This window comes from Hippocampus guttulatus, chromosome 8, assembly GCF_054856545.1.
Source record: "Hippocampus guttulatus isolate MCC_2025c chromosome 8, RoL_Hgut_1.0, whole genome shotgun sequence".
NCBI classification, from domain to species: Eukaryota; Metazoa; Chordata; class Actinopteri; order Syngnathiformes; family Syngnathidae; genus Hippocampus; species Hippocampus guttulatus.
Genome location: NC_141268.1, coordinates 16,407,412 through 16,434,305, shown reverse-complemented (window position 1 = coordinate 16,434,305; position 26,894 = coordinate 16,407,412). Strand labels below are relative to the sequence as shown.

The 26,894-nt window shown below is 43.4% G+C and overlaps 3 protein-coding genes across 5 annotated transcripts in view; 1 reads left to right on the top strand and 2 right to left on the bottom strand.

Moving 5' to 3' along the window:
- fmoda (fibromodulin a) overlaps positions 1-26,566 on the top strand; it is a 52,090-nt gene extending 25,524 nt beyond the window's left edge. For 2 of the 3 annotated variants that reach the window (XM_086117029.1, XM_086117028.1), the window contains exons 3-7: positions 23,338-23,713; positions 24,018-24,140; positions 25,279-25,419; positions 25,493-25,760; positions 25,916-26,566. In XM_086117029.1, the coding sequence (XP_085973155.1) occupies positions 23,369-23,713; positions 24,018-24,140; positions 25,279-25,419; positions 25,493-25,760; positions 25,916-26,067 (1,029 nt within the window). In that variant the 5' untranslated portion in view covers positions 23,338-23,368 and the 3' untranslated portion in view covers positions 26,068-26,566. Of the gene's footprint in view, positions 1-21,379; positions 22,818-23,337; positions 23,714-24,017; positions 24,141-25,278; positions 25,420-25,492; positions 25,761-25,915 lie in introns of those variants that run through there. The other variant, XM_086117027.1, reaches the window with a different exon arrangement.
- Positions 565-7,583, bottom strand: prelp (proline/arginine-rich end leucine-rich repeat protein). The gene is made up of 7 exons (XM_086118761.1): positions 7,498-7,583; positions 4,228-4,639; positions 3,952-4,137; positions 3,710-3,867; positions 2,611-2,807; positions 1,261-1,336; positions 565-1,142 (listed from the first exon to the last, which is right to left on the bottom strand). The coding sequence occupies exons 2-7, from the start codon at positions 4,633-4,635 to the stop codon at positions 1,052-1,054; spliced, it is 1,116 nt and encodes a 371-aa protein (XP_085974887.1). The 5' UTR covers positions 4,636-4,639; positions 7,498-7,583; the 3' UTR covers positions 565-1,051.
- LOC147201489 (lumican) lies at positions 15,120-18,545 on the bottom strand. Its single transcript, XM_086118005.1, has 5 exons — positions 18,461-18,545; positions 16,972-17,300; positions 16,573-16,897; positions 16,026-16,343; positions 15,120-15,271 (listed from the first exon to the last, which is right to left on the bottom strand). The coding sequence occupies exons 1-5, from the start codon at positions 18,510-18,512 to the stop codon at positions 15,120-15,122; spliced, it is 1,176 nt and encodes a 391-aa protein (XP_085974131.1). The 5' UTR covers positions 18,513-18,545.
- Positions 26,567-26,894: the final 328 nt, after the last annotated feature.

Below are 26,894 nucleotides of genomic sequence, written 5' to 3'. Positions count from 1 at the left end.
CTGTTTTGCAAACACTTAACTTTCAATGCCGCATAGAGAAGAGAGTGTCAATTTTACATGCAACTTCATGTTGTTATAACATCCATCCATCCATTTTCTGATCCGCTTATCCTCACAAGGGTCGCGGGGGGTGCTGGAGCGTATCCCAGCTGTCTTCGGGCAGTAGGCGGGGGACACCCTGAACCGGTTGCCAACTAATTGCAGGGCACACATAGATGAACAACCATCCACGGTCACGTTCACACCTCGGGACAATTTAAAGTGTTCCAATAACCTGCCATGCATGTTTTTGGAATATGGGAGGAAACTGGAGTACCCGGAGAAAACCCACGCAGGCACGGGGAGAACATGCTTGACCACCGGGCCTGCCTGTTGTTAGAAGAAAAAATTAAATTGTACACGTCATTTTTATAAACCCCTGTTTTACCATCAATAATGTAAGACAGTTCACAAAAAAAAATGCTGAATTGCAAGTACATTTTATTCACACACTTGTGAAAACTAAGATTCCAATGCATGTATCAATAAGTCTAAAAAAACAAACAAAACACAAGAATAGAGAAGAAGGTTCAAGACACTGTTTATTCACTTAATTATTATTTGTACAGCGCTTTCTCCAAGGAAAAGGAATATGATGACATTTTACTTGGAACGACGTGAACATTGGATGCACATTTTGGACACTTCCAACTACACAGTAGTTGGAAATGTAATGTTGTCTTTTCTAGTCTACTCATGAACATACTAACTACATACGTGAAGCGCTTCAGTCAATACATCTGTATTTTCAGACTTTTTCAATCATTTAGTCTTCTGATTTTTTTTTTTAATATAACAACAACACATTATGAACTGATACATTTCTATAAACACTAATGTGTATCATAATCTCATGTAGACATCTCTGTGCTACCTGTAAAAATCAGTGAAACTTTGGAACCTTCCAAGTCGCTGCGGTATCACCCAGAGACAGTTTCACAAAGTGCACGTGTGGCCCGGGTTCAGCGTAAGGGTGTGAGCGCACGCCTCCTTGCTTCAAGGCAGACTTTGCCTAAATAACAATGGAGTGAAGGTGTCTGAAGCACATGATGACATCCAGCGGTATGGGCGGGCTGAGTTGATTTCCATCCAAGCGCAGGTACCTGAAGCAACACCGACGTGACTTAACATGTCGATCAGCGACGTTTTTGCTCTATGACATGATATTGGAAGTCTTCATTTTCACTTCCTGTTTTAGCTGCTCTACGTCACTCCACTCACCTTAGTCTGGGAATATGGCTGGGGTCACTCATGTCGCCCTGCAGGCTACGTGGGCAGATCAGAGTGCCGTTGATATCTGTAGAAGGTGCACCATTGACTCATGAACAACGGTTACATCATTGTAGAATTCAAATCTGAAGTAATTTCAAAGTGCAGTTACGTGGTGGATATAAACCTACAATAGGGAAATAAGGTGTGGCGCGGGTAATTTGTTGACATTACTAAATGTTCATAATAGCAAAGTCTTTGGTAACTGTGGCGGGCTGTTTCATGTAGCTGACCTCAATTTTAGCTTGCGCAGGTTAAGTCTAGACATTGTGGTTCAAATGAAAGGGGGAAACATCATGACATATTTAACGTGACACTATCACACTCTCTAATTACTGTAAATATCCAGCCATCCATTTTATGATTCGCTTTTCCCCACGAAGGCCGTGGGGGTGCTGGAGCCTATTCCAGCTGTCTTCGGTCAGTAGGCGGGGGACACCCTGAACCGGTTGCAGGGCACACACAGATGAACAACCATCCGTGCTCACACTCACACCTAGGGACAATTTTGAGTGTCCAATCAGCCTGCCATGCATGTTTTTGGAACGTGGGAGGAAACCGGAGAAAACCCACACAGGCATGGGGGAGAACATGCAAACTCCACAAAGGAAGTCCGGAGCCGGAATCGAACTCTGTACCTCTGCACTGTGAGGCGGACGTGCTAACTAATCGACCACCGGGCCGCCTCAAACCAAGACTAACATATTATGATAATCAGAGGTTATGTTGAGGGTTTAACTGTCTATAGTCTAAATATATTGGATGTTGCTTGTGTTCTCAGCCCGGCGTGTCCAGCTCCGGTCGTCGCGGGCCTCTGTCGTGCCTGTTTTCCATCACTTCCTGTTGCAACACACCTGATTCCTGATTCCAAGGATCAGGTCATCAGCGAAGTCTGAAGAAGCATGGGAACGATCCTCTTCCTTTGAATCAGCTGTGTTGCAGCAGGGACAGAGGGACAACAGGCAGGATAGCGGCCCTTGAGGACCAACTTTGGACACCCCTGTTCTAAGCTGATACTGAATTCAAGAAGTCTGTCATTAATCCAAAGCAAGTGTTTCCCCTCGCACTTTGCCAATTACTCAAGTCTTGTCTTGTCTGATGCAGTGGAGAGAGCATTGTCGTCGGAATTCCAGCCATCAATCCATCCCTTTTCTGCCGTGCTTATCCTCACGAGTATGCTGGAGCCTATCCCAGCTGCCTTTGGGCAAGCGAATTGGGTTTACAGCCAGTCGCGGTAGTAGTAGAACTATGAAACAAAAATCACAAAGTTTACACAATTTCAGTGAAGTGCCTTCAACTTACTCTGGATGGTGTTGTGATTGAGGTGCAGATGCTCCAGGTGAGTGCTGAAGAGAGGAATGGTGGTCAGCTGGTTGTGAGCGAGCTGCAGGTCCAGCAAGGTGGAGATGTTGAACACGGCCCTGGGGACGCCTTTGTCACTCAGTTGGTTGTAGTTGAGCCTCACGAAGGCCAGGTGAGAGAAGCCTTGGAAGTAATCTCTGAAGAGGAGAACAACCCTTTTCTCAAAATTTTGTAGTCCAAAACATTTGGTGGCCTCAGTAATAGGTGCATCTGCACCTCAGGATAACAAAGACCCCCCCCCCCAAAAAAAAATCCACGTAGTCATGTCGTTAAAGACCAGAATATTAGAAACAGATCTCTGTAAAATACGGTTCAAAATCACTGCTGTTCAAAATCATTAACATTGTTGGAATGAATATGACGTTCTCTGAAAAACAAAAGCATTATTGGCTTTGGAAAGCATTTTTTTTCTTTTTTCCCAACCACATTTGCTTTTCCTTCCATCCAAATATGATTTAAAATTTATTACAGTTTCGAACAATGCATCCCAAAACCAGCACACATTCCACAAATTCACGATTGATAAATTCATTGTTGTAGCTCCATCATGGCATCTTTTTTTTTTTTTTTTGCTTTAGGGAAGCTCAAACTGAAGACAAATTCAGTGTGCGCTTTAAACAAACTTGGCCGATAAAGACATTCCTGATTCTGAGACAGTATCGATTCTGATTTGGGCTTCCAATATTGTATGCGTAATATGTAAAAAATACATTTTGACAATATGAGTCTGAGCGATTGATCACTGAAACATCCTGCTGTGATTTGACTCAAGTTCTGAGCCCTGTGAAGTCTGCCTGGCAACAAGTGACCATGCAACATGACCAGGAAATGGAATCAGACATTATTGTTTTTAAATCTGTTTCAGTTTACACTCCAAAACTAAAACTATCTTTCAGTCCTGAATCGGAGTGAATAAAAACATGAAAAGATATGAACAATTACCTCATTCATTTTTTGCTGCACCCCCCCAGAATTTTAAATAATGCTGATTTCAGTGAGGTTATCTTCGATTTCGTTCACTGTAACTCAGAGTACTTGCTTTGGGATGTCCTCGATGCGGTTTTTGTCGAGGAAAAGTTGTATGAGGCTGTTGGGTACGCCAGCGGGCATCTTTTTGAGCACATTGTGGGCCAGATTGAGCTGCATCAAGCTGGATAAATCCTTGAAGGTGTTCCTGCCCAGGTCACTGTCACTCAGCTGGGAAAGGAAAACGTCACCGCCATATTGACGCAAGGTGCACAGGGAACACACACGCGAGTGCATCGAAAGAGGGAATTTCACCTGGTTGTGGTAGAGGTCGAGCAGGGTCAGGTTCCCCATTTTACTTAGAGCGCCTGCGGGTATTTTCGAAATACGATTCTTACTGAGACGGAGCTGTTCCAGACTTGCCGGGAGGCCCGAGGGCACCTCTTTCAGCTGGTTGCGTTGAACATAGAGGTACAACAATGCAGGTATCTTCTGGAACACCTACGCAAAGATATAAATAGAACAGCGTGGATGTTCCAGGCATTTCGCAACGCGCATCCAACTGCACCGAGGCAGGAAGCCGTGTTCTACCTGTCTGTCTATGCGATGTATGCGATTGTTTGCCAAGTTGATCCAACGGATGTCCGTGGCATTGACAAAAGGTTCCGCCGTCACCTCTGAGATGTAGTTGTTTTGAAGGTACAGATAGTGGGTTCTGAGCGGGATGACGGGGATCACGCGGATGTTCCGGTTCTCGCAGTTGAGGGAGTTGGGGTAGCTTGGAGAGCAGAGACACTCCCTGGGGCAGTCGGGATAGGGGGAAGGCGGGCCGAGGATCAGCGGGGGGATGTCGGTTGGCTCCTGCGGCTCTGGAACGGAGGGCTGCCTGGGAGTGGTCGGGCGCCTGGTGGGCTTCCTTGGCCGAGGCCTCTGGCCGAGCACCGCTCCTATCAAAAGGAGCAGCACCAAGGCGGAGAAGAATCCTGCGGGTGCCTTCATGCTCCTAAACAAACGTCAAAGGTTGCATATTTGCTTTGTTTCACATACCTCAAGGAGGTTATCTTATTTACATGGGGTTTTGGTTTGTGGCTGTTTTTTAAATTAATAATTTTTTTTAATTACGGGTTGGTGTTCTTCCAATTTTGATGGGGATCCACATACAAAGTGATGAAATGAATCATTACATCGTTACACTGTGTATGGTAATAAATAAACGACAGTGCCGCTTTTGACAGCAGAATTATAGTCTGACAATTATGTTGTTTGATTTGATCACATTGTGTTTGTATTACTTATGGTACAATAATAACAATAATAATAATAATAGATTTTATTTATAAGCGCCTTTCAAGACACCCAAGGACACTTTACAATAACAAAAAACACAAAACAATACGGGTTGAGCAGCGGCAGGTTGTATTGTAAAGCCTTGGGAGCGGAAGAGTGTTGGGATCTTGAACTGGTGTAGATTGTGCAAGTGTACCTAATGTTGAGGCCTATCAATGTAGACTAACTACATAGACTATTGATCCATAAACATTCAGAATATCGGCCCCCTAATAAGAACACGGCACTCTCCACTTTTGTCTGACTTATGTTTGCATCAACTATTGCTTCTTTTTTGGTGCTGGTGAGTGATAACAACTCTGTTTGTAAGACAGGAAATTAATAGTTATGAAAAAAAAATGAATGCTGTGTTGAAAGAACCAAAGTAGGAATAAAGACTCTTTTGTCAAGGCATCTCCTGAGGGAGACTTGAAGAGGGGAAGACTGCAGGTCTAAAAGAGTCTTTGCGTATGCACTTTCACTCATAAGCTTGCATACAGCGGCATATGGCTATAGTGTGCGCATGCTTACATAACCACTAATGGCGCCTCATCGAACAATTTCACCTTACGAAGCGGAAGAAAATACAGCTGGGCACCTGTCGTCCCAAACAGCAGTTATATTCTAATCACTTTGTTGGTTGGGTTCGGAAAAGCCAGTTTAGACCAAAAGGTAAACATCTCCCATGAATCACGGTGCAGGAACCTTCCAGGCAGCACTTGTTCTGCCTGGAAAAACAAATCAGAACTTCTCTCTGACGCCGATCCCTGGCACTGCCCTTCCTTTTCCCTCTCAGTCATCCAGAGCCTTCCAGACCCTCGTTCCATACCGGACACCAAAGGAACTCGCCCTGCTTCCTCCCGTCTGTAAGACTGCTGTCATGTCTAAGATGTAATAGTGTTACTTTTGTACCCACAATTCTATCCCCAAATCATATGTAAAGTGCGACGATTTTTTTTTTAACACTAAAACTAAACCTGAAAAAGAAAACACACACAAGCCACCACATTAACTTCACCTGCACAAAGTATGGAAACAAAAACAAAACTGCCTTCAGAAAGATAATAACGATCATTTCTGAGTGACACCAGTCCGAACTTTTGATTCGTTCTGTGTGCATTTAGTTGTACAGCCACGAGTTGGAGGCTCCACATTTTTAGTCTTCAATTTACTGAACGTAAACGGTTTTAGGAGTGTGAGGCAGACATGCTAACCGACACCGCTACATGCTACCATTAGCGGTAGCATTTTAGATGTGTCTAGCTTCTCATGCGCAAAGGCAAATTTTTGACGTGCTCTTCGATTGGATCGTATCAGAACGGGCGGGTGTACCTAATTGTGCGTCCGTGGCTGTAAATCGCCAGCGGGTGAGAGAAAATATAGTGTCGAACAAGTCACATGTTTTCAACCTCAAAACAAGCGGTTTCAAACAATAAAGCACCCGGACAGGTTACAATGCATCACTATAAGAGTAGATTGTCCAGCATGCTGAAACAGAAGATCAAACGATAATCAAAACCACATGAAAGCCAAGTTGCTGTGTTTAAAAAAACAAAACAAACATTACCACCGCTAAATACTTGAGTCATTTGTGACTAAGCAACACAAGTACTGTACATGTATAATTACATGTGGCTCCGTGTGATGTCATCCAAAAGGCATAGTTGGACAGCTTTCATGTCTCTCATCATCAACCTGGTTGACATAGGAAAGGAATGGTGTGGCCCCCCCCGCCCCCCCCTTTTTGAAGCCCTCCTCACCAACACACTCTCCGCATTAGTCTTACTATGTGATTGCCAAACATGTTCTCATGTGGGTGTGGCCGGCCTGCGGTGGTAGTGCCAAAAAAAAAAAAATGCATCTGTGTACGGAGAGACAACCTTGCATGGTAGAATTAATACAGTCATGTAAATATTCCAAATCAGCTAAATTGAGAGGCATGATTTTTGGGTTAGATTATGTATACAGTACGTTGTTGTCCATTGAAGGGAATTGAACACTCCAGTCTACCACGCAGTACTGAATGCTACTCAAAAGGATGCAGATATTGGTTCGGAATTAGCGAATAAAAAGGATCAATAGTTTTCCTCCCAATAGTTCCTAGCACACTTGTGATTTTAACCCTTTCATGCACCCTGTAGCCTGATAACATGATCAGTTGTCCACTGTAGAAACCGCTGTCCCCTGAAAGGGTTAAAGAGCATGCCTGAAAGGTTTTTCAAAATATTTATTTCCTGCCTTGAAAACCTTTTGAGCCAAAAGATATTTTTGTGATGATCCTCGAGTGCGCATAAATCGGCATCAGGAAAAAATGACTTTTTTGAGGGGGGTGGGGGGGGGCACTAACATATCAAGAAAACTTGGATCTCCTTGGGTATGAGTGTGGCAGGTATGGCAGAGCACAGTGTCGCCGTGGAAACACGCCGGCATTTGCTGTTCATGTGCCAACAATCTCATTACACAACACACCCTCTGTTTTGACACCCAAACATTGCTGTAAAAAAAAACAACCCCAAAACAAATAAAGTTCCTTACCTGCCTTTGGTACCTGCCCTCTTTTGTCAAGTCACAAGTTGTGTCTTTTCTTCTCTCTGCCTTTCGCCCTCCTTCCTTCTTCAGCCGTCCACTCCCTCTCTTCCTCTCTGTCCCTCGCCCTCCCCAGCTCCCCTCCTTCCCTCTCTCTCCTTGAGTTGTTTGGCTTTTTTCCCTCTCAAGGTCACAGTGCCTCGTTCCTCATGACCCATGACTTATACTCTGTAAAGAGTCCATCTTGCTTTCCTTCAGGGACAAAACAAGCAAGTAGCATACGCCACTGTGGGATATTCGCATGGATGCAAAAACGTGGGAAAAATGGAATATGCGATACTTGACTTTTTCAGAGCCGCCCAGCTATGATTGCATTGGCCTCTCTGTCTCTCTCTCTCTCTCTGTATTGTTGAGATGAAGGCACTCACATCTCATCATGTGGTTTTTATTAGCAGCATCCAATGGCAAACTGCATGCATGGCTTCTTTCTTTTCTATACAAGTTAAATGAGCCGGACTCATACTCATGGGACAAATGATGGGCCACGCCTTAGACTGGTCACTAGCCACATGTAGACAAACAACCGGTCACACTCATAGAGGAACGGATTGGATTGGCGCAAAAAAAAAAAAAAAATCGGCACTGGGATTTTCACTTAGGCATCGATGCCTGCTCGCAAGCCCATCTGTAACTGAGAAGTCATTCTTTGTCATACCATCCACAGTCATTGTTTCATGAAATGAAATGCACACATCTACAGAAATGTGATCTCCTCATTCGTAATACAAGCAGGATCAAGTCCAAGGGTCACAAGCAACGATTTGCTGAGCTTAATTTACTCGATAATGTCCATTCTATTTGCTGTTGCCTTGCTTACGGTGTACTTCTTGCTCATGAATTTGCTTGCTCAGAGCCAATTAGAGCCGACCTACGACGCCAAATGGCCCATTGAATTCAAATCGTATCCAAAAAAATCACACTGACTCAAACATCTCTTCATTATTTACAAGTCGAAATGTTGCTTTTGCCACCCTCGGCCACCGCATAGCTCTGCCATTGATGTTGATCGGTTCAGTTTGTTGTCTATATTCTAAATAGATTAATGGGCTGCTCCCACCAAATTGTGGGCCGGTCTCTTGGGATAAAATGGAGGAAAATAATAATGAAATCGGATCGGCCCCAAAAGGATGGCAAATCCAGCCCTGTCCTCACGCATTCGCTTATTGAGACTCTAAATTCTTCAATGGACTTAAGATGAATGTTTTTGGAAGACTCATTCCCACCATGCCGCCAGATAAAAAATGATTGCTTAAAAAATTGTCTGAACAGTTCATCAAGGGTTTGACCGGAGAGAACAGATGAATTCAAGCCTGGTGACTGAATGTGACAGAGCACAGCTGGGCCAAACATCTGTTTTTCGCTTGCCTCAACCAGAAATGGAAAATAAGACATTTCTATTCATTCGCTTGTTGTGATTAATCTTCTTTTGTAACGCTGTTAAATATGCAACATAGCGAAAGGCATCTTTATTGTACGAAAAAAAAAAGTTTCTTCCTTAGAACTTCTGTCAGGCGTTTAAATGCGTCATAAATGTTGAAAATTAAACGTCAAGGAGGTCTAAACGTAAGCACGGTCTTTTTTTTGCAGGTATTATGACAAAATGCACGCAGGCATCGGTGGGATGTTTGTTTCATTAGAGGTGATAAATAATACGAGGCGATTTGTGCGGTTTGTTTCTGCATGTGCACGCTGTGTCACATGACCTCTGGAATGCAAGTCGTCTGGCTCGCGGTGCTCAAATCCGCGCAGAAGGACAACAAAGGGCGGAATGTTTGCACTGAGCTTCTTACCTGTTGATTCTGGAGGAGCGATCTTTATTGAGGGCTCACGCTTGCTTTTACTGCAGGAAAACATTAAACGCTGCGGCCGTTGTGCTCGCTATTACAGACTGAAGCATCTGCTTTGCAAACAGATGGTGAGCGAGGCAGGTTCAGGCTCAGGTCCAAAATGGAACGATGTGTATTATAATCGAAGAGACATCCAATAACGGGCCCTTCTGTCATTTAAAGACCATTTTGTGCTGCGTTTCTTGATGATGGAAAGAAGACGAGCGGGATTTGGCCTCCCGACAAAAAACAAAGGTTAGGAAGTTACTGTATATTCTCTCCATCATTGACATTGTTTGTACTGAAATGCTGTTGCACACATTGAGATGAGACAACATCACATCCTGTGAGCTGTGTGTGAACATTCTTGCCTTTTTCATGCCGCGCCCAAATGGCCCTGCGCAAATCAGGCCAAAATCCACATCTCTCAAATCCGCGAGCCAACTCTATTATCTGTTAAAATGCTTACTCTCAACTTTTTGATCATGTCACTGTGTCTACCTACAAAAAAAATATATACAGTATATATAACATTAAAATATATATATATTTTAGTGACACAAATGCAAATGTCTTTTTGGAATACGAGAGGAGAATTTATGTTGATTCAAACACAATACTATGTGTTGCTTTTTATTCAACTGTCTCAGCTGGAATAGGCCAAAGAGAAATATTTTCTCTCTGTCGCTCCATCTAAGTGAGTTGGGATAGGCTGAACATTTTCAGTAGCATCGACAGCAATAAATACAACAGAATAATAATTTTAAAAAGTGATATGGAATACAACCGGAAAAACAATCTTCATAATATAGCATCTTGGCACTGTTCTACTCCAGTATGCAGCAGAAATGACAACTTGACGTACACATCAAGTTTATTACTTTTTTCACCACAGCACGACTTTCTGGATTTGGCAGGTCGCTGTCCACATGACCCAAATGCAAGAGAGCATTAACAAAGAACATGATGATAAATTCCTCAATTTATCTTGCAGCAGCAGCGAGTTTGTCCCTTGAGTTAGTCGATGATGGCTTTTGTTATATTACAGAGATCATCTGCTTTTAACGACGATTTCTGTTTTGCATGTTAAATCTACCCAATGACTACAGTGATGACAAAAAAAAAATGTTTGCATGTGTTTGTAATCCAGTTGGTGAATCTGACGGCGCACTTCAGTATCTTTCAGTAGTCACCCATAAAACAGTCTGTCGGGTTTCTTCTACTCGTCACCTACCATCGAAACAGACTTTGAATCTCGCTACAATCTGACAGTTGACTTGTCGTAAAACACAGCAGAGGACTGGGTGAAGCTTTTGCGTTCCGTGACTTGGGTGTTGGGCGCATTGTTTCAAGTATGCTGTTTCTGAAGCCAGTTCAGAACTTAATGGTTACCAGAAGTTTAAAAAAACAGAAGTGTGTTGCCTTTTAGGCAGTGAAATTGTATAATCAGCACTGTGGAGACATAAACTTTTCTTGTTTATCCTAATTAGAATGCGTTCCAGCTGTGATTGAATGCTACATTGTGCATAAAACGCGTTAAAACCTCCGAATTATCATAATGGACCAGTGGAACCAGTGAAGCTCATCGCACTGCTGAGTCAGCATTGCCATTGTTTCTTTTTCTTATAAATAATGAACATGTCCGGAATACAAAGTATTCCAACCTCAACCCCAATAAAAACCTATGGATTAAAATTTCGACGACGACATTACATTAACGATCGATTCATAACAACGCAAGTTCCGGTACGCGGAACCCGGAAGCCATACGGAAGCTCGCAGTAGCGCAAACTCAAGCAAGTCCCGCTCGATATTACGGAATAACTGTGTCCGCAACGCTATTTACTCTCATCGGATCAAAAAAGGTGACGTGTAAGTGACTCTATTGTTTGATTGGAATCGCGAACGATTTACATGTACGTCCATTAGATCGTGGCATCCAAACTAAGAGGAATGGTAAAAGACCGTGGAAGAGTGAGGGGAATGCATCCGATTAGCTGCTCAGAGTAAATTGCTTGCGGCTCGACTGACAGTCGAGTAAACGAATGTTCCCTGGAATGCTTTACCTGTTATCGTGCTCAAAACCTTCCGCTAACTTGACCGCTAAGTAGAGAGAAGGCGAGTTCCATAGCGCTAACTATGAGCATGGTCCCTGTGGCTGCCTTCAGAGGTTCGCTGCACGACATCAGCTGAGCAATGCTGTGTTGTGTGGTGATCGAGGCGAGGGAAAGTTCGAGACAGTGAGTGGGTGGGGAAATAAAAGCCACCAGGTCTGTTACTAGTCTCATTTCGTAGCAAATAGTCCTAATATTGTGACGCGTCTTGTTCTATACCTGTACTGTATGCTGCGTTTTTTTGTGTTATAAACAGTTTTTGGACCATATATTTTAGCATTTTATTGCTTGTGCTGTTACACGTGTACTTTGTTAACATACTTGCTTGTTCATAAAGGACATGTATCATAGTTGTTTCCCTTAAAAGGAAATTCTTTTATAAGGAAAGATTGGACAACGCAAATATGATTCCTTAAGAGAGAATACTTACCTGTATACATACAGTCCATGGACACATTTCAACTCGTCTTGAACTCTAAAATCGTCTGGGTGAAGAGTGGATCAATCAGCCAACTTTATTATTATTTTTTTTCCTGGTGTAAGTCGGTAGACGGGCTTATATAACATGTTTCTATGTCGAAATCATTACTGAAGAGAAAATCCATCAGAAGCTCAATCTTTAAATCCTCTGTTGATTCAAATTTTCAACAGCCGTGCAAGTCATGGGAGAAAAAAAGCTACCTGATTTTATGACCGGAAGGTAACACACACACACACACAAGCACACATGCAAACAGTCCAATAATAATGTTGGTGATTTGAGAAGGAATGTTAAAAATCAAGAAAATCTTTCTTCCAGAGAAAAAAACAAAAAAGTCAACTCTTGCTTGCTAATGTTCAACAAGTCTCCGAACTTGCCATCTGTTTTAACTTTTAAAGTTATGTAAGGTGAAAATAATAAGGTGTTCCACAGGAATAGCAGACTGTGTACAAATGTTGACCGAGTACATTTGGAATCCATGATCACAAGTTAAATGTAGACAAATAAACCTGAAAAGCTGGCTTTGATGGAAAACGGGTTTTTTTTGCTGCCATATGTGATTTTCTCTTGTTGGGCATATAGTAGACACTTGAAACTTTTGGGTGGTTGAACTACTCAACTCAACTTACTGCTCAATTCCTAAACTTTTAAGGCCCCTTTTTTTTTTTTTTTTTTTTTTTTTGGTGTGGCCAGTCACTTTCTGTGTGTCCCTTTCGCTCGATAAAACGTAACATTACCACAACAGTATTGAAAGTTGCTTAGCTCGCTAAAATTTGCCACCGTTTCCCAGAACCATATCCAGGAGCGACTAAGAAGCATCTGGAAACATTAACAGTGTTAATATAACTGCTTATGAACAAAAGAGCTTTGTCTTAGTTTCTGGTCAAGTCTAAGCTGACTGACACGTGTTTGTATGTTAGACACGAGGCTCCTGAGCGACCAATCGATTCTTGCTGTTGTTCTGACACCACAGGAGCTTCCCTGCTCGCGGATTGTTTTGACTGCAGCTATTGACGGCATTACGTTTTTAAAAGTCCGAATAGGTCGTTGCCATGACAACGAGTCTTTGTGGGAGGGACTTTGGAAGAAACAGGTTTGATTGTTGTTTATAGGCCTTTTGTACTTATCTGAAGAGAATATAAGTCACCCCCCCCCCCCCTTACATTCTGTTATCCGAGCAAAGTGTGTGATGGATTTAACAGCGCAAGGTGGAGCCGGGGATTTGTACTGTGTCATCGGGTCATTCCAGGTTACCGATATAATGCATAAAAACATCATAAACGGAGAGAAAAAACCCCCCTGTGGGTGAAAAGTTGGACCATCTCCCAGCTCCTCTGAAATGCCCTTATTAACATCTAAATGCTCACATTTGTTTCTTTGTTTTAGTGGAACTGACATGATGTACTTTTAATGTGGAAGGCTTGACAGCCACACAATGCAACACTTGTCATGTGACTCTTCCAAACGTTTTTTTTTTTTTTTAGCAGTGGTTGAGTTTCCGTCAACATCCTTTGATGTCATGTAATCAAGAGGATAATTCCAGTTCAGAATGAGACGAGTACCTCATGCAGAACTTGGCCCCAGACCACGACAGTCTGCTCAGACCATCACAAGCACTTTGCAATGCTTTTTAGAGGACATGGTGTCACCTGGAAAATACGGATGTGACTTTTAGTCATGCTGCGGTAAGACGCAGACACGAAACCGGTCATTATGTTTATAGGGTACATAATCGCATCATCAGAAATGTTCCGGTACTACTGAAAATATTGATGCCGTTTGATTTGAACTTTGGTGCAACTCTATTTTTCCCTTAGTCTGTGCATCTCCGCAAATAATTACACCATTCAAGGTGCACACTTTGATCAGTGCATCATTTGTGTCCACCTACACTGCAGTCACATTGGCATAGATCCGATATTTGGTTTTTATTTGAAAGAGGCCTTGATGCCATGCGTCCATCCATTTTCTGCTCCACCGGTCCTGATCCAGGTGACGGCCTGTGATGGAGCCTATCCCAGAAGACTTCCAGGAAAAGGCAGACAACACCCTGGACTGGCCAGGCTTGATTGCGAATAACCAATTCCATATGATTTTTTTTCTCTCTCTTTGCTGCCATGAATGACCCTTATCCAAATTAGTCACTTAGGAGTAAACCTCCACTTGGTGTCAGGTTAACTATTGTCAAAAAAAGTAATTTTCTGCCTCCATCTGAGGCTTTACACTGCAGACTTCAAGTGGCGAGCACTTCATTCATTAGATGATTCATGTTGGAGATTCGGCTCACAGATTGCAACACAGACCACGGTTTTCCATCCCTTTTCTTGAAACCTTTTCCTGTTCACACTGTCACTGAGTGGGAAGTGAACCCACGCGTTCACGTGAATGTACTACTGGACCATTTGTGATGCAATACAGGTACCATCCAAAAGTAACGACACTCTGGGAAACTTTAAGAGAGCTGTACGCAGTTATATGAGAAGCCTGTGTTTCCCCATCACTGCGGTAGTAGATTTAATCACAAGCGCTGCAACAATGGCTGTCTTGAAATAAGAGTGTGGAATAGGTGCTCATGGGCAAACTTGAAAAGCAAATCGAGGCAGTAGAGAACCTGAGAACAGGTTGCTTAGTTTATTGTACAATTATTCATTCATTCATTCATTCATCCATTTTCCAAGGGAAAATATGATTATGATGATGATGATGATAGTCAAGGCCCATGAAAAAAAAATTTCAAATTTGCTACATTTGGGATTCTATACAAAAATATCACTAAAGGCACTGTGAATCCTTGACTTTTCTGTTGCCGGTCTCTTGTGTTAATGCACCTATGAGATGAGATGTGAGGAATACCCGAGTCAGTTGGCAGCATTTGCAGATGCCGTTCACCTCTTTGGCGCTGCCGCTCGTGGCTTTTGGCCCAACCGAATGAGTCAGTCTCCCCCGAGAGCGCTACCGAGTTTTGCCATCCTCAAATGTCACGGCGCCAAGATCGAGATCTCTATTACACCACGGCATGTTCTATTCCGTTCAGACAGACTTAAGACAGCATATCACACTTGGGGTCGGAACAGGAGGCCAAAATAACATGCTGCAGAGCCAGGTTAAGGACTGAACGGAGCAGTTTATTTCCTTTTCTGTTCTTCACGCTCAAATGTAAATACTTTGAATCACTCTCAGACAGTAGACCCAGTCGGAGGGGAGATCCCGGTAGGACACCTTGTTGCCGTCCAGTCGCAGGGTCTTCAGCCGCGAATAGGTCAGGGGTCCAACTTCTCTGCAGAAACTCGTCACGTTGAACTCTAAAGTGAACACGTTGTTAGGAAATGATCAACTGCATTGTGACAGTGTGACAGAGCCTTTGGTTTCATGCCATGCTGTGTTCATTAGAAGAACTCGGACAACGTTTCCTCTCACTCAGTCTGTTTTTTCTACTACACCTCACAGGTGCTGTTGTTAAAACGGAGGCAGTGAAAACCGCAGCGCTTTCAGTCAGAGCGCGGCTCTCGGCCCAGACCGGCAGCTTCGGCGCCGCCAATGGCGGCGTTGTTAGCAAACCACCAAGGTGTGTGTCATCATGGAAGTGTTTTTTGTCGGTTCGCCTGCCCCGCTTAAGGACACAAGCCGATACTTTTCACACCGCCTTCTTTGAGCCCCAAATGACTTCAGTGACAAAAGGTTTCCTTGTGTGATCACTCGGTACTGTACTTGAAATCTAGTCCGCAATGGCTCGGAGTGATGGAGAGCAGATTGAGAAAGAGGAGAAGAGAAAGTAGAACAGCATGTGCTTCTCGCTCATCTGGCACTATTTCCTCGAGTCTAAAACCATCACAGATGTTTTCATACCAAACTCCCTTTTCTTTTGCAAAGCTACTTTTTCCTTCATCATACAACATTCCCTCCCCTAACTCTCCTCGTCTTCGTCAGAAGAAATATCTCTGCAAACCGAAAATACTGCCAATACAACCGTAAACAGGAGCAAAGTACATCAATGAAGCTGTACTTTGTGCGTGCAAGTGTTATTGCCGGCAATATTTCAAGATGCCTACACCTCACCTTGTATCTCATTGGCTTCCAGGTAGAGGTGCTGCAGGGTGGTGGGCACCGTGGGGATGCTCGTCAATTTGTTGTAGGACAAGTCCAGTTCCACCAGGGTCGAGAGGTTGAAGGCCTGTGGGTGAACGTTGCCACTTTTCAGGAAAGAGTGGCTCAAGCGAAGGTGCTTGAGGTGGACGAGTCCCTGGAAAACGTCCTCATCGAGCCCCGACAGGGAGTTGTTGGACAAATAGAGCTGCTGCAATGAGGTTGGTAAATGTCTGGGGACCGATGAGAAGGCGTTCTCGCTGAGGTCCAACAGCTTCAGATTGACCAGACCTGAAAGACATTTTTACACGCTCAGCCGTGTATTATTGCACTGCCTTATTCTGTTAGGCTGGTTCTGTTTGTGACCAACAGGTGGCACTGTGTGGCTCTACCTGTTGTTCACAAACAGAACCACACTAACATATTCTAAGGGTGTTTCTGATATTTTGAACCTGCCGTTGTCTGAAGTGAACCAAAATACGAGAAACATCAATCGACAGGATGAGGAAGACGCTTCTACCTCGGAGCTCTCCTTCTTTGATGGTTTTCAATATGTTTCCCTGCAGAAGCAGCAGGGTCAAGTGCTTCAGGTTCTTGAGAGCCTCGGGCCCGATGCTGCTGATTTGGTTATGGGCCAGTCGGAGCTGCTTGAGACCATCTGGCAGATTACGGGGCACTGAGCTCAGCTGGTTGTGGTTGGCGAAAAGATGAACCAGTTTGCTCTGGTTTCGTAGGATACCCTGGTCCAGCTGGTCATTTTTCAAAAGGTTGTGGTCCAGAATGAGCCAGTGTAGTCCGGTGATGTTTGCCAGAAACGAGGCGGTGAGGGAGGAGATGTTGTTTCTCTGTAGAGGAGGTAATGGAAATATGAAGGACGGAAATATAAAATAGAAGATGACCTTTGCAAGGATTTTCCTACCTGCAGGAACAGGTACTGCGTTCGGGCCGGGAGGAGCACCGGCAGATCTTCCAGGCTTCTGTGGTCACAATAAAGCGCCGTGGGCCACTGAATGGGGCAGTCACACCGTTGCGGGCAGGCCTGAGGGTTGGTGGCTCGGTACCAAGCTGCGTCTGAGCGGCCCCGCAGGCTCAGCACGCTGGGCTCGCCCAGCAAGCGGTCGATCCACAAGGGAACGCCGCCATAGTCCATGTCAGCCAAAGTGGTTGAAGAAGCCACCGCCAAAATACATGAGAGCACCGGCAAACAGTACAGCACACCCATGCCGACTTGCTGGCATCGGTGTAAGCCTGCATGGGAAGTAAAGCGTTGCTTTGTTGGATTGCAATTCCGATTCCGAGTTTGTCATATGGCTGCATGCCTCTTACAGATAATTTTGCGTAGTTGTTGTTATTTAAAGCATGACACAAACAATTTTGCAGTGGTTCATGCAAATGTCCCACTTGCAATGGTATTGACGTTGTCAGCCACACAGAATACACTGAATACAAAACAAAGTTAAACAAAAAAAATTGATAGACCTCCAAGGCCAAATCAAACTACCCAAAAACATCAGCCTGACTGGTCTGATGGAACAATTTCAGCATGGCCTGCAATGGCACGATACTGTTCCACTCCGGTCCTGTAGATGGTGCTAATGCACATTACTAATCTGCTGATTCTGTCGAGCCACAGTTTCAGGTGCCATTGCGCAACAGTGAAAAATAACAGTCCACCAAATTTTGATTGTTTCTTCCTTTTTCCCCAACACCACCCTTTCAACACCACAATTTATAGATGTATTTATTATTTTTATACATACAGGGGTGTTTTCTCCATTGAAACACAAACTAACTAACCAACCAAATTGTGGCTTTGAATTATTTGCACACGGTGGAGGAATTGATATCTCAATGGACATTCAAAGGTGCTTAAGTGCGCTTTTGAGTGTTCAAAATAGCCATTAAATGTTCTTGCCAATGTGAAATTCTCTCTCTCTCTCTCTCTCTCTCTCTCTCTCTCTCTCTCTATATATATATATATATAACTGTAAATTTCCCCAGTGTGGGACTAATAAAGGATATCTTATCTTATCTTATATATATACTGTAGGTGTGTGTGTTTATTTTATTTCAGTACTCCCATGTTTCTAATGCAGCGTTTACACAGAAATTCAGGGAGAGCCTCTCTCAGGTAAACTTTTCAAAACAAAATGTTCGAGAGGTTTGCATCATCAGGAGGTTTGTCCGCATAAGCACGTGCGTAGTGTCAAGTTGTGCAAGTGACACTCCCACAATGTAAAAAGCAGAGCGCGAGCCAAAAGTCGAGCAAAGAGGAAAGTGCTGTTGAGTCATTCCCACTTCATGACGCTCTGGCAAATGTAAGCAGACACCGGTTAGATTGGCACAGTTTCAATGTGCACGTTCTGTATAGAGCACAGATGGACATGGGAAGAAGACCGTAAATTTACCTTTGTGTTCAGGAGCAATGTTGATGAATTTCCCAAATGAATCGCTCGGCATCCTGCAGGGGCACTGAAGACTTTTGCCCGTGTGTCAAAGAGTGAGAATGTTCACGCTATGTTTACTTGCTCTCTCTGATGCATTCCTCTTCCTCACACACTGGCGCCATCCCAGACTTCCTCCAAGCTCTCCCCTCACTAACTACCAAGGCAATAACATTTGAAGTGAACATGTCAGTTGTAATATGGAGAGCCACATGCACATGGCCAGGTGCAAATGCATGTGCGTGCATTTCACCGCAACTTTAGCATGTGTGTGTGTGGGGGGGGGGGGGGGGTTGCGTGCAGGCATGCGCATGTGTGTTGCCTTTAGGCCTTCCGCAGAGTACCTGGGGATCCAAAGAGACCATTCTGTGTGTGAGTGTGTGTGGGTGGGTGTGTGGGTTTGCGTCTATGGGCCTGCTTTCCCACATCACAGAGGGGAGCAAAATGATTCCAGGCTTTTCTCCCGAAACGAGGGGTGATCGTGGTGAAAAGTTCGGGAACAAAAGGAAATATTGCTAGTGCGCACTCTCCTATCCAATCGTACAATCATAAATCACATGCTCTGTTACGTTTTAAAGATTGTTAAATGTCGAGGCAGCATTGATATGGCAGCTATCCTTAGACAATCACAATCTGTCAGAGAGAGGTATGAACAATATGTTTGCAGTGGTGTAGAAGTGCAGTGTTATGGGGAATATTAATCACGAATATATATATATATATATATATATATATATATATACACACACACACATAGCATGTACCATGACCTCAGTGCAGAGGTCATGGTACAAATCCGATCCTGTCCTTGCGTGGCTTTTCTTCTCCGGGTACTCCAGGTTTCCTTCCACATTCCAAAAAAATGCATGGCAGGTTAATGGAGCACTCTAAGTTGTCCTCGGGCGTGAGTGTGGTTGTTTGTCGATGTGTTCCCTTCGACTGGCTGGCAACCAGTTCAGGGGATACCCCGCATGCTGCCCGAAGACAGCTGGGATCGGCTCCAGCATGCCCCCGCGACCCTTGTGAGGATCTGAAAATGGATGGATGGATATGCGAACGTCTCGATTGAGCAAACAATGGAGGCCGTATGAAGACATGGAGAGCAACTTTCTGGTTCCGTTTTTCGTTCGGCCATCAATGTAAACTTGATCCAATTTGACAAAAAGCACATGGACTACAATAACAAAAAGAAATAAAGCGTGAGGAAATTTCGAATGTAACTTTGAGTTTATTGGTTTGTTTGTTTATTGAACATAAAACATATACAGTAATAATTTGACAGAAAATAAGGTAGATAAAATAGTAAAAAGAAAGAAATCAGTCTTCATTCAACACAGTTATTATGTTCAAGGGAGTAGGAAGAAGTAAAAAACGTATCTAGTCCTACCCCGTTATGTGTTTATAGCTAATAAATCATTTTTATATCAATCAGAAAAGAAAAAAGTAAGAAGTCTCCATTAAGGCTCATACTTTACCCTTAACCGTGATATTTTTACAACTTTTGGTTTGTATCGGGATTTTATACATGCACACCCTGGCACTCTTGTGTCAATTTTCTCTTGTGATGGGCTGTTTTGTTTGTCATTTTCGGTGCCCTTGGGTTGTTTCGTATTAACGTGTGGGTCTTTGTTATTTGTCTTTTGTGTCTGACATTTAGAAAGGTCACATTTAATTGCATTAATCCAACAGCGAAGTGAGTCAGTTTCAAAGTTGTTTTGCAACTGTCACTCCAGGTCAATCAACACGCTTGGAAATTCTGCGTTAAAGTTTATTTGTTATTTGCTGACTGATTGCAGTATCTTTAACGAAACTCTTTGCACGTAATATTCCACAAATTTCTATCGAAGTACATTGTGTAATATTTTGTTCATTGTGTCGAAAAACAGAAATCAGCACTTCTCGAGTAATCCGAGTCTAGGGCAGATGAGTTCATGAATCCTCAATTGAGTACTGTCATATAAACATTTTTTATAACAATATATAACAAACAATATAAGGTATGTTCACATAATATTACGTTATAGGTACAGTATACATAATTTCATAATAACCACATTTTACATTGTTTTTCCCCTCAGATTATGTTACCATCATTTTTTCACTTTTGAACCTGCCAACCTTATTTTCTGTCAAATTATTACTGTATATGTTTTATGTTCAATAAACAAACCAACAACCATCTGGCCCTCTTGTCAACAGCACTTCTCAGCATTCACAGTAGGGGGCAGTGTTACTTTGTTAAATCTGGAACATATACAGGGAGCCTTGGTAAATCTCCGCCATTAAGAAAAGGAGAAAAATAAAAACGTTATAAATCTAGGGGTGATAATTGTTCTTTTTTTTTTCTTTTGTAGGACTTAAATCGAGGAATTGTGGAGTTATTAAAATGATCAGGATCGTTGTCAGGCTTGTACAATGCTTGCTGGTCGTTTGAATTAGGTGAGATTGAAGAAAACAGGCAGGACAGCGGCCCTTGACGACAAGAGCTGGACAGAACTGATCTATAAGCGTGACCTTCAGGAACATGTAAAAATATTTGGTGTATATTCTTCATACTTACAATGAGAACAAGAGCATCCATGTAAACCTCCTTCAATATGTGTGAAAACCCCGGTGTGACGTCATGTCCATTCCATTTGTGTTTTGCTGACATCTGCTTTTCATTGTGTACTTTATGTTGTTTCCTGCACCCCAGCCCGCCTGCTGGTTCAAATTACTTTTAAAAGGACAGATTTTTTTTTTCTTTAAATCATCATTTCATTTCACATATCCATAATCATCAATAATGTGCCTCTTGCAATAATCCTGACTTCGTTTTTTTTTCTTCTCTTTTCTGTTATTTTAATTGAGGAAGTGGCGAGGATTTGCGGTTCCTCGGGGGCAGTTTGTTTGCGCTCATATACAAATGTAAATCCCATGATGCGCACGCAAAGTTACTCCCACATTAAGGAAAAACTCACTCTGAGTAAGAAACGATCAACTTGATGGTGCGGGGTGGCCCTCTGCCTCCACCGATTGGGTTGAAACAAAGCAGGCGGACAATCAGAGCCAGAGGTTTGTGTTGCACATGACCCTCGCGAGGGTCACGGGCCTGCTGGAGCCTATCCCAGCTGGCTTCGGGCAGTCAACGGGTAACCGGCCGTGAACTGTACCTCTGAACTGTGAGGCGGACGTGTTAACCAGTCGACCATTGTGCCTCCCATACTACTACTAGTAATCATAATTATTTGTTAAATCTGAATGCTTTCATCAGTCGGTGGATTTTCATTGAATTTGAATTGGAGGATTATTAGGCCAAGGTACGTACATAATTAACCTTTGCTAACGACTATCATATGGCAATTAATTGTGTGTGTACCTGAAGTGGAAAAAAAACGAACAAACCAGGCAAGCCAAGGAAGCTAAGATACTTTCCAATTTCCAGCTCAAAAATTTTCAGTGCAAACATGTTGAATAAATTAACAGCTACCTCGTTTGCATTTGTGTACTTTGTATTACGGTGTGAGATTCAGCAAACGGTGACAGCCAAAGTAACATTCTTTTGGTGAAAGGACGAAAAGAAAGAGGGTGGACACTTAAGTCAGATGTTATGAGAGAGGCAGGAAGTGACCCGCATTAAGTCCAGACAGCCAACATGTGGGCAAGCTCAAACGTGTGTTCATTTAACCCTTAAAACAACTGCTAGGAGAAGGAATTTCGGCAACATCTGTGAAGGTTTGCTCAACGGACTGCCAACAGAACAAATCTTGGTTCTGTTTGATTGCTTGTCACTGGCTTATTCGTGGCAATCATTTCATGCCAATCTGCCCCCTAGTGGCTGCGAGAATGACACGTGATGACATCACACGCTGCACAAACGAGATAGAAGTCATAATTACATTCAGCATTTGCCTTAAAAACACTTCTTTGCCATCAATATGCAACAATCCAATCAGTGAATGCCACAAGTTAGTTCGCTGTGTCCCACGTCCCAAACTGACGACCCCCCCTTTAGCCTATTAGAAAAAAAATCAGCAGTCTGTATGCAAAAAAAACAACAACAAATATTAGTCAAAGCAGCTCTTTATGTATTTGCATAATGGAAGACAGAAGCTCAATGAATTAAACAAATCAAAACAAAAAAGATGTTTTGGGGAGTATTTGTGTCGAAAAAGGGGTGCAGGAGGGTAGATGGTGAAGTGGAAGAAACCAGTGCAGTGAATGAGGAAAAAGGGGTGGAGATCTTAACATCTCTTTTTTTTGTTGTTGTTGCTGGTGGGTGCGTGTGCCCTCCAGTCTTGGGACCACTCAGACACAGGGAAGGGCCTGTATCGCAAAACAGGTAACGTGTGGAACTCTGTCCCCGTGTGTGTGTGTATTTTGGGGGGGGTCTGTGGCATGCATTTGTAGGAATGTGTCGTTCAATGTATGTTTTGGGGCAATCAGAACGGTATGAGGCCTAATAGGAGCTCTGCAGGTAAGTGCAGATCTGATCGTATACTAGCATGATTGTTTGCTCCTCAGACATCCAGTTGATTAAAAAATTTGGACCACTTTTGAGGTCTACCGACAAAGGCGGCATTGTAACCCGGTTTCCATTTCTCTCTCTGGCCTTTTTTTTTTTTTTTTTTAATGAAACTTCTCGAGTTCCCCGTGGATTAAGACTTGTAAGAATGTTGCTCCCGCAGGCAATCCCATTCCAAAACTATGCCGACGCCTGCACCTTTTTTTGTATTTGAGTGTTTATTCAACATCAGTGCACAAATACTGGAGTTGCACATTTGCAGCTAACTTCTAAAGCAAGGAAAGGCTTCCAGCAGCTCTTTACTATTGAAACGTGCTGATTTTTGTCACCCATTCAGGTTAAGGAGGAATTTTTGCGCGAGTGCCGCCATGCGTGCGGTGATCATCCTCTTGTCTGCCCTGCTTCCACTCTGTCCCTCCCATGAACAAGATCCTTTCGCCTGGCTGTACAGCCGCCGGAGCGCCATCCAAACGGACAACGCGGGAGGTGACTGCCCCCCTGAGTGCGACTGTCCTCCGACCTTTTCCATCGCCATGTACTGTGATGCACGGGGCCTGACCGTCATGCCCAGCGTCCCCTCCCGGATGAAGTACTTGTACCTCCAAAACAACGCCATCTCAGCCATATCCGACTCAGCTCTGGTCAACGCGACCAATCTGGTGTGGCTTATGATGCACCACAACCGGCTCACGTCGGATGGCATCGGCGAGAAGGTAAATTTATCGGTTACAAGGACGGACGTTATGAATAAAAAAAACTATCCGAATACCTCAAACTGAAAAATGTTTTGCCAAAAAACGAAAACCCACTGAAACTTTAGTTTACGTTCGTTACGTTCATTTTAATGTGTTTATTTTGAATTTGCCGTCTGAAGAAAGAAGGTCAAATAGTCATGTGCGAATTGTAGTTAGACTTTTTTTGATTTAGAAAGAAAAGCGAAGTGGACACTGAAACATTGTGAGTGTGATTCTTGCGCAATTTTACCGAGACGAGCACGTTTTTTTTTTTTTTTTTTAGGCCTTTTCCCGGTTGGAACGACTGGAGCGTTTTTATTTACAACACAACAATTTGACCAGCATCCCTCGTAACCTCCCTCGCACCCTTCGGGACCTGAGGATCAACCACAACGACATTGATAAGGTAACTCACTTTGTGGGGCTCACATTAGGAAATTCCAAATTTTCTTTATTTTTTTCACTAAACACGCTTCATATGTTTTGAAGATAGTTGCTGGAAACGTGCAAAAAAGTGGGAACTATTCACACTGTAAAGCCTGATGAGTTTGTTCAACTGAAATGGTTTGAGGAAACTGATTGCAAACTTAAGTTTCATACAACACGAAGGAAATATAAAACTAAAATATTTGTCGACAATATTTAGTGCTTAAGTAACACAAGTACATTTAGTTATGAAGTTTACGCACACTTAATGTGACCGCGTCAAAGTGCCCTAAAGCAAGATGGTAAAATCCCAGTTGGACCTGTAAAACGGCTGGTCGCGAAAAAAGGGGAACTATAAAATAGGCCCACTTAAAATGCAACAAAACAGGAATGAAATCATAAAACTTAATTATTGACTCATATTAATTTGGCGGATCACGTGATTCTGTTTCACATGTTTTAGTTATGTTAACTCCTTTCTTTTTATTGAGATGTACTGTTAGATTTCACCGTTTTATGACACAGCCTAAAGCCGTTTTTCACCATTTTGGTTTTCCTGTCATGAATCCCCTCGAAACTGAGCGCTTTTGTTCTCACCAGCATTTTCTCGGCAATTGTGAGGTCATAATTACTTGACCCATTTCTGCAAACTACCGCGTGCCGTAAGCTAGCTTGGCGCCAACAACCCAGAAGCGGATGCCCCAATTGACCAAATGCCTTCTTTCAATTGGTGCTTTTAGTTTGTGTTGGTCGAGTGGTTCACGCATCGAACTTGCAGTGCAGAGTTACCGGGTTTGGTTCCAGCTGCGGCCTTCCTGTGTGGAGTTTGCATGTTCTCCCCGGGCCTGCGTGGGTTTTCTCCGGGTACTCCAGTTTCCTCCCGCATTGGCAGGCTGATTGAACACTCTAAATTGTCCCTCGGAGTGACTTGGTTGTTCGCCTCTGTGTGCCCTGCGATTGGCTGGCAACCGGTTCAGGGTGTCCCCCCGCCTACTGCCCGAAGATAGGCTCCAGCACCCCCCGCGACCCTTGCGAGTATAAAGCGGAACAGAAAATGAATGGATGGATGTTTGTTTTTGCCGTTGATCACTAGAAGACCTAATATACCTGTTGCCTAGGTAACACCTTCAGACCTAGAGGGAATGGATAACCTCACAATCCTGCATCTCCATGACAACGCGATCACCGACATGGGTGCATCACTCAAGTCCCTGACATCCCTCACGCTGTTGGACGTCAGCGGCAACAAGTTGTCAAAGGTGAGTGGGTGTGTGTGACTTTTGACGAACAAAATAAGAGCCGGTGTCGACTTCAAGTCTCCCCCCCCCCAAGGTGCCAGAGGCTCTCCCCGAACGATTGCACCAACTCTACTTGGACTCCAACTCCATCGCTTCTCTGCCTGAGGGCTTCTTGGCCGCTTTGACACAGCTGCAGTATCTTCGGATGGCCCACAACCAGCTCACAGACAAGGGCCTGCCGTCCAACATCTTTAATGCGACAGGCCTTGTGGAGCTGGACCTGAGCTTCAACCACCTGGAGAGAATCCCTCTGGTCAGCTCCGCTCTGCAGCATCTCTACCTCCAAGCCAATCGCATAAAAGGTAAAAAAGCGGCAGGCTTCATGTGGCGAAAGTGAAAATAAAAGAAGAGACTGTTTGAATGGCAAACTAATACAGAGTCACCACTGAAGGCAGGATGTGAACTGCAACGGTTGTGGGCATGTTTTTACACAGCTTGTTGTGTTCCGCCGTTGCAGAGTTCACATTGGGGAGTTTCTGCCGCATTGTGGACGTTACCAACTTCTCCAAGTTGCAAACTCTACGTCTGGATGGGAATGAGCTGAGTCAGCAGGACATCCCATCGAATTCGTCACTCTGCCTCCGCTTGGCCTCCAGCGTTGACGTTTAAAATGTGTACTCAACCTTTTCATGAACCTCATTCAACCTCAGTCATGAACTTTATTGTAATAAATTGCTACCGCTGCAGGATTATTTGACATCAAGAACAGCCTTTATTATTATTTTTTTGTCTTTTGATTTGATGTTGAATGTTTCTGTGTTCAACAAAAAACATTTACTTCAAGACAAATATCATCTTAGATTTTTTAGGGACTCTTACAAATGATATATAGCAGGACATTCTTTCCCTTACTTTTTTTCTTGTACCGCAATTTATTTGATCATGTCGAATCAGATGTATTGTACGACAAGTTTGACATAACTCTTCCTTCGTTCAGCACATGTTGACTTTGAAGGTACATGCTGGAGTTGCATTCAAGATGATCTTTCCTAAAGTGACAATACTTGATTTTGTACAAGTGCACGCTCACGTGCAGCGTTAAAGATGATTGTCATCTATTTCTTTACTTTTACTTTGTGCATGAATTAAACGCAAAAAATTCGACATATCTCTGTGTCTGACCATCCATCAAACATTAAGTGACTCTATCATGCCACAAAATTTTAGGTGTGGAAAGATGCTGCGACTCAGACTTTTTTCTCGCTGTCTATTGGTTGGGAATGGAGTCATGACACTTCCTTCTGATAGCAAATTCCACAACAACGCCTTGAAGGATTCCATCACTGTGACACTCACTAATGCTGGTAGGACCACGATGAACATTGATTGACTCATTAGGTACACCCGCATCAAAACCAGGACAAAGGCTGCTCCAACAAAAAAATGTGCTTTTACAAAAGTAGTCATATTTAGTTTTGAGGTCGATGTAACACAAT